The sequence below is a fragment of the Ranitomeya variabilis genome, chromosome 2 (assembly GCF_051348905.1).
Source record: "Ranitomeya variabilis isolate aRanVar5 chromosome 2, aRanVar5.hap1, whole genome shotgun sequence".
Classification (NCBI taxonomy): Eukaryota; Metazoa; Chordata; class Amphibia; order Anura; family Dendrobatidae; genus Ranitomeya; species Ranitomeya variabilis.
Window position 1 is genome coordinate 543,269,434 of NC_135233.1, and position 13,488 is coordinate 543,282,921.

The window sequence follows — 13,488 nt, forward strand, 5'->3', positions numbered from 1 at the left end:
AAGGAAATCCTGAAAACATGACCTGTTGGTGGCTCTGGAGGACCGGAGTTGGGGAACACTGCTCTAAAATATCCTGGTAGATGGCTGAGCTGACTTTGGTCTTGATAAAACACAGTGTACCTACACCAGCAGATGACATGGCTCCCCAAATCCTCACTGATTGTGGGAACTTCACACTAGACCTCAAGCAGCTTGGACTGTGGCCTCTCTACTTTTCCTCCAGACTCTAGGACCTTGATTTCCAAATTAAATGCAAAATTTAGTTTCCTTGTGGAGTGTCAGTGACTGCTTTCAGGACATCTGTCAAGTCAGCAGTCTTCCCCATGATTGTGGAGCCTATTGAAACAGACTAAGTGACCTTTATAAATGCTTAGGAAGCCTTTGCAGGTGTTCTTGCTAATTATTCCAGTTTACTGGGATAATAACTTTTGGGTTATCATTGGCTGTATGCCATAATCATCAACATTCACAGAAATAAACACTTGTGTGAGAAGCACCTGTATGTCCAGTTTGCTTTTTTTGTGGTGTTCTAATACACACAATGGAAATAAGCATGTGTAAAACAAGATGTGTAATTGCAATAATGTTATGGTAGAAATCCTTCATTTTCTGGAACATTTTCAAGGGTGCCAACACTTTTGGCCATGACTGTATATGTATGTATATATGTATGTGTGTGTGTGTGTGTGTGTGTGGATAGATAGATAGATAGATAGATAGATAGATAGATATATCAATATATGTATTGTGTAAGCAGCTATCTTTTCAGCAGTTTCTTGCTTCCTAAGGCTTTGGCTGAGCAAGCAGGTAACAACATGGTGGTTACTTTTTAGCGGTTGACTCGTGTGCAGCATGACACCCTCATAGCCTCCCCATGTGCAGCATGACACCCCCATAGAATCCTCATGTTCACCCCCATAGAATCCCCATGTTCTCCCCATAGAATCCCAATGTTCATACACATGAAAAAAACAACAAAAAGCCACCACATACTCGCCTCATTCCCGTTCCCTGGTGCCCTGCTTCTTCTGTTGCTGTCTCCGATGCGCTGACTCTCCGGCGGTACACATCGGCAGCGAGCGAGCGGGCACGGTGCGTCCCGCAGACCTCAGGTTTTCAGCCTCACGGCTGTCTCGGTCCTATCAGTCTAGAGCAGACCTGGGCAAAGTGCGGCCCAAAGGGCTGTATTTTGCCCAGGTCTGCTCTAGACTGATAGGACTCTTCCTTAAATATACTCCTGGGGAAAGACTAGTCCATTTTGGGGAGAGACTGCCATGACCTGCTTTGAAATGGTCATACAATACGCATAGTCCCTGGCCAGCGTGTTTTGGCGTAAAATGTAAAAATGTACACGTCTCTAGCTACACAGCCGGACCCTGATATGTGCTGCCTGTGGTTTGGGCAGCATGACTCTATTGTGATGTTACCTCCTGAATATCCGTATAGCTGTAAAGAAACTTGCCTATAGAAGTGCAGTCCCTCTGATCACACCAGCGTTTTGGTTTCTGGTTATAACAGAGCCCTGACCTATAGGATGGATCTGATATATTGCCAGTGAGAAGAATCCTGGAGAGCATAGCATTTATTGCCATCAAATTACTGGAAACTCTGCCCCCAAATAAGACTTGGCTTCTGCATGCTGCAATTATTATTATTATTATTTATATATTATATACAGTACATTTTTTTTTAACTAAACTTCTGTATGAATTATGCCCTTTGTTAGATTATTGTACAGTGCATTGTATCAGGACTGTACGGTCACTGTGTGCAGGTGGGAAAGACGTTTGCTCTGTATAAGTGTCTTGCAGTAAAGGTACCGTCACACTAAACGATATCGCTAGCAATCCGTGACGTTGCAGCGTCCTGGATAGCGATATCGTTGTGTTTGACAGGCAGCAGCGATCAGGATCCTGCTGTGATATTGCTGGTCGTTGATTAAAGTTCAGAACTTTATTTGGTCGTCAGATCGCCGTGTATCGTTGTGTTTGACAGCAAAAGCAACGATACCAGCGATGTTTTACACTGGTAACCAGGGTAAATATCGGGTTACTAAGCGCAGGGCCGCGCTTAGTAACCCGATGTTTACCCTGGTTACCAGTGTAAAATGTAAAAAAACAAACAGTACATACTCACCCTCTGATGTCTGTCACACGTCCCTCGCTGTCCGCTTCCTGCACTGACTGTGAGCTCCGGCCGGCCGCAAAATGAAAGTACAGCACAGCGGTGACGTCACCGCTCTGCTGTTAGGGCCGGCGCTCAGTCAGTGCAGGAAGCGGACGGCGAGGGACGTGTGACAGACATCAGAGGGTATGTAGTGTTTGTTTTTTTACATTTTACACTGGTAACCAGGGTAAACATCGGGTTACTAAGCGCGGCCCTGCGCTTAGCAACCCGATGTTTACCCTGGTTACCCGGGGACCTCGGCATCGTTGGTCGCTGGAGAGCGGTCTGTGTGACAGCTCTCCAGCGACCAAACAGCGACGCTGCAGCGATCGGCATCGTTGTCTATATCGCTGCAGCGTCGTTTAGTGTGACGGTACCTTAAGAGGAGCTGTTTACCCAGGTAACAGTCCTGTGTAAGAGCTGAGGGCTCACTTGTTATGTAGAAGCCCTACCATGAGTCTGCATGTACAGTATTAAGCAATACGGTGTGTAACGATATATCTGGGTATGCGGGCATGTCTGGAAAATATATATATATATATCTATCTATCTATATATTCCAGACATGCCCGCATACCCAGACTCCCAAACAGCAGTGTGCAATGTGCGGCATTAACCCTTTATGCCCTGTTTGTTTCTTTTTTTAGTAGGCTTCACTCAATACTATAAAACTATGAATGGTATTTTGTGTATTCTAATTGCTTATCCTCTTATCCCCAGGTATAATCACTTTTATAAACTGTGCGTATGTGAAATGGGGCACTCTGGTTCAAGATCTCTTCACTTATGCCAAAGTCATTGCGTTAATTGCTATCATTGTAACAGGAATTGTTAAATTATGCCAAGGTAAGAGATTATATATATATATATATATATATATATATATATATATATATATTTTAATCGTGCTGTGCATGGTCTTTTACATGTGTGATACTTTGAGACCATCATTCATTGTGAAATACTATATGAAATATATAGGAATTCATGTATTATTCAGTATAGTAACATTTATTCTTATTGTGGCCAATATTTTTTTTTTTTTTTTTTTTTTTTTTTTAGTGACATTATTTACCAGATTCTGATTTTCCATAGGCTTCAATGACCAATAATAGGTCTGGTGGAGAACGTTAGTTGTGACCCCAGTGTGTGTATTGATTGCAGAATTTTTCTTTCAATGCCAGTGTCTGTACATTGTCACATTTTTGTGATGAATGGAGACTAATTGCACAAACCTAGTGACCCAGATGGCGGCTATATTATGCTTTTTTGTTTTTCCTAGGACACGCACAGAACTTTGAGGATTCATTTGCTGGTTCTTCACGGGACGCTGGTGACATTTCCCTAGCTCTGTATTCTGCCCTCTTCTCTTATTCTGGCTGGGACACCCTTAATTATGTAACAGAAGAAATTAAGAACCCAGAAAGGTAACTAGAATAATAAGCTAGATCAGATTAGGCCAACATGTGATCTTCCTGTAAAGCCTGCGCCTAGCTGTATTGTTGGACATGGAGTCTTGGGACAAAGAAGGACTCAAAAAGAAGGACTCTATTACATGATATGTGGCTATAAGGAGGGGTTAGTCTGTGGACATGCAGTGTGATGAGACTAACCAATGTCACTGAGATATGTCTCATTGTACTATAGGTGATACAGCATACAAATATCCTCTAAACAGAGAAAGATGATGGGTACTTTAGTGGCATTTATTGGGGTTTGCAATGCTAAAAGTTAATATTGACACTTTAAGGCGCCCTGCCGCATGACTTAAGATAAATAGCCAAACCAGATACTGCATTTGCAGGAACATGTTTTTGGGTGTTTGCCCATCACCAGTGCAAAGTAGGTGGTCTGATTTGGCTAAGGGTGCTTTCACATTACGTTTAGTTGCACCTTTGGGGCATACGTCCAAACCCCCTCGAAGAGCAGAATCCAAACGTATGCACCGACGGGGCCATAGACTGTAGTGATAGAGTGAACGTGCACTCTGACGTGCATCATTTTCAGGAGTGTACGCCTACTGGAGGCGGACGACCAGACAGTCTCCATGTCCGCCTCCAGTAAGGGTACGCTCCCGAAAATGATGCATGTCAGAGCACACATTCGCTCTGTCTGCATCATTACAGTCTATGGCCCCGTCAACACATGTATAGTGAGCGGCGGCTGTAACCGCGCCCGTGGCACTGACTGACAGCTCGCTCAACATTAGCTCTATCTAGTCATGGCCAAAAGTTTTGAGACTGACACAAATTTTAGACTTCACAGTATGCTGCTTCTGTAGTTTTAGATCTTTTAGTTGGATTTTGCTATGGTTATCAAAGCACATTTATCAGCATTTCATACGTTTTTACACTTTTGTTAACAAATACATCAACTTTATACAAAGAAGGCTCAATATTTCCAGTGTTCACCCTTATTTTTTAAAACCTTTGCTCTTCGCCCTGGCAACTGGACATAATCTTCTGGGCAAAATTCTGTCCCGCTGCAATCCATTCTTGCCTAATCAGGAATTGGAGATTACCACATCTCCTGTGTTTTTGTTTGTCCATGCCGTTTTTGAAGATTCACCACAGGTTCACAATCATATTAAGATCGGGGGAGATTCCTGGCCATGGATGCAAAATGGCAATGTGTTGTGCATCGAGGAATTTGGTTATTGGTGCATCGAGGAATTTGGTTATTGTGAGGGGAAAAAAGGGGAGTTGGAGTTTACCACATCTGCGGAATTAGAATCCATGGGAGGAAACACCTGTGGGTGACATGTCTCCATCCGGTGTAGCACAGCAACTGGAGAAGAGAGCGCTTCCAGCGGCTGATAAAAAAAACAGTGTAATTATTTATCAAGCCATTAAACTCAGCATGAAAAAACTGACGCGATTCTGGCATCATAGAAACCCTCATTCATGTCATGACAATAGAATAACGTTGGTCTCATTTTAAGCGAATACAGCGGTTTCCACAACATGAAAAAAACTTTGGGTTTCAACCACTTTGTTATTTTACTGCGTCCTCTCTTTGTCATAAATCTACAATCTTGAGAAATATTATTTCTAAATACATCATCTTGATTTATGACTGGAAGATTTTTGGGGATAATGTTTAAGATTTGGTTATATTTGAGGCTGTAAGATGTGGTAAAGGTGACGGGTGCACTATTGGTATTGTTTGGGAGAGAATTTCTGCTATTAAATAAAGGCAGATTTCCAGTTTTTGTTCTTACTTAATTCAATGCACTAGGAATTGCTTGGTTACCATTACATCTTTTCTGCAGTGAAAAGTTCATCATCCGAACATATGTGTCTGGCATGTGACAATTTAGTAGTATGTCTTCAAACAAAGGCTGGACAGACATATGTCTGAGATGGTTTAGTGAATCTTGCATTGAGCAGAGGTTGGATACAATGACCCTGGAGGTCCCTTCACATGCTAACATTCTATGTTTACGGTGAAAACTTATGGATTGCAATTTGGTACTGCCAGAAACACTTTCTATAAAGGGATGTGTGATACAATTTTGGTGCAGATATGATCTTTTGATTTCCCGATTTTTTTTTTTTTTTTTTTTTTTTAAATTGATTTATTTTGAATGGGGCGAAAGCGGGTGATTTAAACTTTTATATATATATTTTTTCTCTTCGCCACGACAGCACCCACTGAGAGAGGGGATCCGCCCCTAGGAACAGGAAACCCTATGGAGAGATAAAAAGGGGCGGTCCCCTCGCTCCCACAGTTTTGGTTTCCTGTTCCTACGGGAATCCATGGAGAGAAGAGGATACCTAGCCTGGATGCCGCCTGCGCAGTTTACCTTAGAGGACGGCAGGGGCTCCAGAGCTGGAAGCAGCGTCGGGGGTCCTGGCTCAGTTTCCCCCCTCTGCTGGCAGACGCCGTGAGGCCAGGACGGGTGGTTGCTGGCTCTCGGGATACCAGCCGGATTCGTCTGCGGGAGCAACGCTGTGGTGCGGTCAGCGTCGCGCCGGCATCGGCGGACGCATACACAGCTTGGAGCCCCAGTGTATTCCCCCGGAAGTACAGGTAAACTTCCGGGGTGATGGAGGAGGAGGACAACGCCTGCGCTGACACCGGCGGCAGCGCAGGCCCATGCAGTATGGCGCGACCCGGAAGTGACTAGCGCTTCCGGGTACAACCGGAAGCGTAGAGCCCTGTGGCTTAAAGGATGGAAGGGTGATCCCCAAACAAAATCTAAATTGTGTGGCCTCCCGTGTCAGGGTGAGTACCTGTTTGGTACTAAACTAGACGAAATCTTAACTAAAGCGGGAGAGAGGAAGAAAGGCTTCCCTAACGTTAATTACCTTCCATCCTATAGGAGAGCATTCCGGAAGCCCGTGTGTAATAAAAGGAGAGATTTTAAGAACCAAGACCGCTGGGCCACTAGAGACACCAAACAAAGGGGTGCATTCTTTGGGAAGCGCCCTTTCAAACCTGAGGACAAACCCCGTTAGAGCGGATCTACCTGTGGGAGGTAGATTATCCTCCTTCTCAGATAAATGGCGGCTGATAACATCAAATAGTTGGGCAAATGATCTTGTCACCTCCGGCTTAAAATTAAAATTTTCCCGAGTCCCTCCGGACTCATTTCTATTGACTTCATTAAAATCTCAATCACAACAGGAGGCATTGGAGCAGGAAGTAATGAGTCTTCTGTCCAAGGGGGTTCTGGAGGAAGTTCCACTTCTTCAGGAGGGCAAAGGGTTTTACTCCCCTTTATTTCTAATACCAAAACCGGATGGATCATTCAGAACCATTATAAACCTTAAGAAATTAAACACCTTCTTAGAAAATCAAACCTTTAAAATGGAGTCTATCCGATCCACCATAAAACTCCTGTTTCCCCATTGCTTTATGACGGTTCTGGACTTGAAAGATGCGTATTACCATCTCCCAATTTTTAAAAAACATCAACAATATCTCCGCGTTGCGGTTGTCATAAAAGGATATATACGACACTTTCAGTGTGCAGCAATGCCCTTTGGACTATCAATTGCTCCAAGGGTATTCACTAAACTAATGTCAGAGGTCATGTCATATCTAAGATTAAAAGACACCCTCATAATCCCATACCTAGACGACCTTTTAGTGGTAGGAAAATCCCCCTCACAATGCCAAGAAAGATTAAGTCACATGATTTCATCCTTGCAGAACTTAGGATGGATAATAAATTGGGAAAAATCTAGGCTGATCCCAACGACTCGGCAAGTATTTTTGGGGATTATATTAGATTCTATAACTCAAAGATGTTTTCTCCCAGAATCTAAACAAATAACGGTGGGGAAGAAAGTTCAGTCTATACTAGATAAACCTATAATTTCCCTTCGGGAAGGTATGTCCTTACTTGGCTCCTTCACGTCATGTATCCCGGCGGTTCCATGGGCCCAATTCCACTCGAGGTGCTTACAATATGCAATTTTACATGAGGAGATAAAATTGCAAGGGCGGTTAGACGGTAAAATTTCCCTTTCTAATGACGTAATCCAATCCCTAACCTGGTGGCTACAGCCAGATCATCTAATTGGCGGGGTTCCCTGGGATATTAAACCCTCAAAAATAATATTTACGGATGCCAGCCCTCATGGTTGGGGGGCACACTTGGGGGACCAGGTTGTCCAAGGGTTGTGGTCGGCTTCGGAGTTAGACGATTCGTCTAATAAAAAAGAACTAAAAGCCATCTATCATGCCCTATGTGAATTCCTCCCACAGTTGCGCGGAACACATACCAGGGTACTCTCAGACAACATGACATCAGTGGCTTACGTCAACCATCAAGGCGGAACGAGATCAGGCACTCTCATGTCTATAGCCGAAAACATCTTGACTATAGCCGAAGATCATCTTCTGTCCTTATCAGCACTACATGTCCGAGGAATAGACAACGCAAAAGCAGACTTTCTCAGTCGTCATACCCTCCATCAGGGGGAGTGGGTGTTAAATCGTCGGATATTCAATATGATAACTATAAAATGGGGTATACCCGACATAGATCTCTTCGCTACAAGAGACAACAGGCAAGTGAAAACATTCGCCTCAATGTTCCGGACAGACAACCCCGATGTTCTCGACGCCCTCCAGATCCCGTGGACATTTCAGAAAGCGTATGCCTTTCCCCCGATGGTTCTTCTTCCAACAGTAATCAGGAAGATAAGGGAGGACAGAGCGAATGTGATCTTAATTGCCCCGTTCTGGCCAAAGAGACCATGGTTTTCTCTGCTCAGAGCCATGTCCGTCTCGGATCCATGGATTCTCCCAGAGAATCAGGATCTGCTTTTCCAGGGGCCCTTCAACCACCCTCATGTGAAGGGTCTGCGGTTGACAGCCTGGGATTTGAGAGGCAGCTATTGAAACTAAGGGGCTTCTCTGATAGAGTAATTGATACCCTACTGCTGAGTAGGAAAAGATCCACTACATCGATCTATGTAAAAGTATGGAAGAAATTTTTAAGCCTCTATCCCTCAGCCCTGTCAAAGGAAATTCCAGTCTCCTTTATTCTCGAATTTCTCCAGAAAGGACGGGACTTAGGCCTTTCAGTTAATACCTTAAGAGTGCAAGTTTCTGCGCTAGGGGCTCTGTATAGTCACAACGTTGCGGGAGATAGGTGGATATCCAGATTCATTTCAGCCTGCCAGAGAGCAGAACCGGTCCAAATTCCCCACTCACCTCCTTGGGATGTTAATCTGGTCCTTGAAGCCTTGACGGATCACCCATTTGAGCCTCTACATTCTGCTCACATTAAACATGTCTCCCTCAAGACGGCTCTTCTTGTCGCCTTAGTATCGGCAAGAAGGGTAAGTGACATACAGGCACTATCGGTAGATCCTCCATTTATGTCAATATTGCCAGATAGGATTGTCCTAAAAACAGACCCTTCCTACTTACCTAAAATGTGTACTAAATTCCATAGGTCTCAAGAAATTCTTCTTCCTACCTTCTATAATAACCCTACTAATCAGGAGGAAGAAAAGTACCATACTTTAGACGTGAGAAGGGCTGTGATAACCTATCTAGACAGGACTAGTCCCTGGAGGAAGAGCAGGGCTCTCTTTGTTTCCTTCCAGGGTCAAAGGAAAGGAGCTGGTGTTACTAAGGGCACATTATCCCGATGGATTCGGGAGGCGATATACCTGGCCTATTCATCTAAAGGGGAAGATCCACCTGAGACTGTGAAGGCACATTCCACCCGGGCGATAGCATCATCCTGGGCAGAGCGAGCAGAGGTTCCGATAGAACTCATATGTAAGGCCGCAACCTGGTCGTCCCCTACTACCTTCTATAGTCACTATAGACTAGATTTATCTGCCTCCACTGACCTGTGTTTCGGTAGATCAGTTCTTAACACGATAATCCCCCCCAAATGACTGTCTCTGAAAGTCTCTCAGTGGGTGCTGTCGTGGCGAAGAGAAAACACCGGATTACGTACCGGTAATGCTCTTTTATAGAGCCACGACAGCACCCCTTCACTTCCCTCCCTTATATATTAGTTTGCATATGAGCACGGATAAGGGTGATTGGTTCTTGTAAATATTAGTAGTCTAAGATAAAACGATAATAGAATTGCCTACTAATACTGGTGGGCGGTTCCTCGCAATCTCTGTAACCCAAACTGTGGGAGCGAGGGGACCGCCCCTTTTTATCTCTCCATAGGGTTTCCTGTTCCTAGGGGCGGATCCCCTCTCTCAGTGGGTGCTGTCGTGGCTCTATAAAAGAGCATTACCGGTACGTAATCCGGTGTTTTTTATTTTTTTCACATTTTTTTTTTTACTTTTTTTACATATTTTTTTTTTTTTTACTTTTGCCATGCTTCAATAGCCTCCATGGGAGGCTAGAAGCTGGCACAACGCGATCGGCTCTGCTACATAGCGGCGATCATCAGATCGCTGCTATGGAGCAGAAATGCAGGTGTGCTGTGAGCGCCGACCACAGGGTGGCACTCACAGCTACCTGCGATCAAGGACCTCTATGGTTACTATGCAGAAGCATCGCTGACCTCCGATCATGTGACGGGGGTCAGCGATGTGCTCATTTCCGGCCGCCAGGCCGGAAGCGCCGGTTAAATGCCGCTGTCTGCGTTTGACAGCGGCATTTAACTAGTTAATAACGGCGGGTGAATCGCGATTTCATCCGCCGCTATTGCGGGCACATGTTAGCTGTTCAAAATAGCTGACTTGTCCCGGCTTTGATGCGGGCTCACCGCCGGAGCCCTGCATCAAAGAGGGGGATCTGACCTCGGACGTTCTATCCCGTCCGAGGTCAGAAAGGGGTTAATAGAAGAAAATGATTAATAAAGGGGATGAGGGAACTACAATACCCAGAGAGATTAGCAAAATTAGGATTATTTAGTCTAGAAAAAAAGATGACTGAGGGACGATCTAATAACCATGTAAAGTATATAAGGGGACAATACAAATATCTCTCCGAGGATCTATTTATACCAAGGAAGGTGACAGTCACAAGGGGGCATTCTGTGCGTCTGGAGGAGAGAAGGTTTTCCACCAACATAGAAGAGGATTCTTTACTGTTAGGGCATTGGGAATCTGGAATTCCTTGCCTGAGGAGGTGGTGATGGCGAACTCAGTCGAGGGGTCCTTGAGAGGCTTGGATGTCTTTCTGGAGCGTAACAATATTGTACCTTACAGTTATTAGGACTGGATGGACAAGTGTCTTTTTTCAGCCTTACTATGTTACTATGATTTCAAGCACCAACCCCCTTTTAAAGCAACCAGTGGACTTTTATCACCCTGTCATGCTGATTAAGTTATATCTGCTTCCTCGTCCTTGCTAATGAGCTAGGATGAGCTGTTTAGAAGATCGCTAATTATTTAAGCAGGTCATTTTGTTGAAAAATCAGTAGATATGTTTTATTTGTATTAGGTTAATTTTTCATGGCAAGGAATGACTTTGTATTTTTTTTTTTTTTGTAATTCATCTGATCACTCTAGACAACAATTTAGAATTAATGCAAATTGCCACTATAAAAACTGAAGCAGCAAACTTTTTGTGAAAACCAAAACTTTTTGTCTCAAGTGTATACAGTAGAGCGCTATTGGATTGGTGGTCAGGCTAGAGATTGTGATGGGGGTTCAAAATTTTTGGATAAAACCTGGCTTGAGGAGAAACTTCACAACTAGAATATTGCTGGTCAGTGACCATTGTATGTAAGTACAGTACAACACTAAAATGCCGGAGTGATTCTTTAATTTTTGTCTATCATCCAGGAACTGCTTTTAAAGTTCAGATTTTTGTGCTTTCAGGAACTTGCCATTGTCCATTGCGATTTCCATGCCAGTTGTCACCATTATATACATTTTGACCAATGTTGCTTATTACACCTTGCTGGATTTCAGTGCAGTTATCGGCAGTGATGCAGTGGCTGTGGTGAGTACCATTATTGTAAAAATATGATTTTCTCTACTTTTAAAATGTGTTTTTTTTTTTTTTTTCTCATGGCGCTAGAAATCTTTATCAGTGTGTATATCTACTGTAAACGGATGGATATTAAAGTGATCCATTTTCTATAGACTTCAATGTTAAAACTGATCCAGCTGCAACGTTTTTCTGTTTTTGCGATACAGAAATGTTTGTGCACAACTTTTTTTTTTTTTGTCCTGCTAAGATACCAGACTGCTGCTGGATCTGTATGGGACATGTGATTTTTATCTACATCACATTATTGCATTGCGCCTGGTGTAGGACACCTCCTAAAGGAGGACCTTTCATCAAATGTTTCATCTTGAACCGGACACATTATTATTATTATTATTCATTTTTATAGCGCCATTTATTCCATGGTGCTTTACACGTGGAAGGGGCAATTATAGACAAGTACAATAAGCATGAGCAAAACAAGGCACACACAAGTACAGAGGGAGAGAAGACCCTGCCTGTGAGGGCTCACAGTCTCCAGGGAATGTGTGAATATACACTAGGAGAGGGTAGGGGGTACAGCTAGTTGTGCAGCGGTTCAGCAGACTAAGGATCACTGCAGGTTGTAGGCTTGTCGAAAGAGGTGGGTCTTCAGGTTCTTTTTGAAGGTTTCCGTGGTAGGCGGGAGTCTGATGTGTTGTAGTAGAGAGTTCCAGAGTATGGGGGAAGCACGGGAGAAGTCTTGTATGCGGTTGTGGGAAGAAGAGATAAGAGGGGAGTAGAGAAGGAGATCTTCAGAATTTCGAAGATTGCGTGTGGGTAAGTACCGGGAGACCATGTCACAGATGTATGGAGGAGACAGGTTGTGGATGTCTGTGTATGTCATAGCTAGGGTTTTGAACTGGAGCCTCTGGACAATAGGAAGCCAGTGAAGGGCTTGGCAGAGAGGGGAGGCTGGGGAATAACGGGGAGACAGGTGGATTAATCAGGCAGCAGTGTAGGATGGATTGGAGAGGTGCTAGAGTGGAGGCCAGAGAGTAGGAGGTTGCAGTAGTCTAGGCGGGAGATAAGGGCGTGCACTAGTGTTTTTGTGGTTTCATGGTCAAGGAATGCACGGATGCGGGAAACATTTTTGAGTTTGAGTCGGCAGGAGGAGGCAGGGGCTTGGATATGTGGCTTGAAAGAGAGAGCAGAGTCGAGGATCACCCTGAGGCACCGAGCGTGTGGGACTGGGGAAAGTGAGCAGCCATTGATATTGATGGATAGATCTCGTGGAGGGGCAGAGTGAGATGGGGGGAAATATGATGAATTCTGTTTTGTCCATGTTCAGTTTTAGAAAGCGAGCAGAAAAGAAAGCTGAAATGGCAGACATACATTGTGGGATTTTGGTCAGTAAGGAAGTTAAGTCAGGTCCAGAGAGGTAGATCTGCGTGTCGTCGGCGTAGAGATGATACTGTAAATCGTGGGATTCTATGAGCTGTCCTAGGCCAAAGGTGTAGATGGAGAAGAGCAGTGGCCCTAGGACTGGGCCTTGTTGAACACAGACAGGTGAGGAGGTGGTGTGGGAGAGGGAGACACTGAACATTCGGTCTGTTAGATATGATGAGATTCCGGATAGGGCCCAGTCTGTGATGCCAAGAGATGAGAGAATCTGTAGCAGGAGGGAATGGTCAACAGTGTCAAAGGCAGAAGACAGGTCCAGGAGAAGGAGGACAGATTAGTGTAGCTAGCTCTTGGTGGTTAGTAGGTCATTGGTGACTTTAGTTAGGGCAGTTACAGTTGAGTGATGTGGTAGGAAGCCAGGTTGTAAGCGGTGAAAGAGGGAGCAGGAAGAGAGGTGGGAGGACCATTCAAGAAGAACATGCTGTTCCAGTAGTTTTGAGGCATAAGGGAGAAGAGATATCGGGCGATAGCTAGATACAGAGGATGGGTCGAGGGAGGGCTTTTTGA

The 13,488-nt window shown here is 44.3% G+C and overlaps 2 protein-coding genes across 7 annotated transcripts in view; one reads left to right on the forward strand and one right to left on the reverse strand.

Annotated features, from left to right (window-relative positions):
* SLC7A6 (solute carrier family 7 member 6) overlaps window positions 1–13,488 on the forward strand; it is a 183,204-nt gene that overhangs the window by 141,673 nt on the left and 28,043 nt on the right. For all 6 annotated transcript variants that reach the window (XM_077288157.1, XM_077288154.1, XM_077288155.1 and 3 more), the window contains exons 3-5: window positions 2,887–3,012; window positions 3,449–3,593; window positions 11,427–11,550. In XM_077288157.1, the coding sequence (XP_077144272.1) occupies window positions 2,887–3,012; window positions 3,449–3,593; window positions 11,427–11,550 (395 nt within the window). The remainder of the gene's footprint in view (window positions 1–2,886; window positions 3,013–3,448; window positions 3,594–11,426; window positions 11,551–13,488) is intronic.
* SLC7A6OS (solute carrier family 7 member 6 opposite strand) overlaps window positions 4,829–13,488 on the reverse strand; it is a 135,803-nt gene continuing 127,143 nt past the window's right edge. The window contains exon 6 of the mRNA XM_077288162.1: window positions 4,829–4,978. Coding sequence (XP_077144277.1) covers window positions 4,844–4,978 — 135 coding nt within the window. The 3' untranslated portion in view covers window positions 4,829–4,843. The remainder of the gene's footprint in view (window positions 4,979–13,488) is intronic.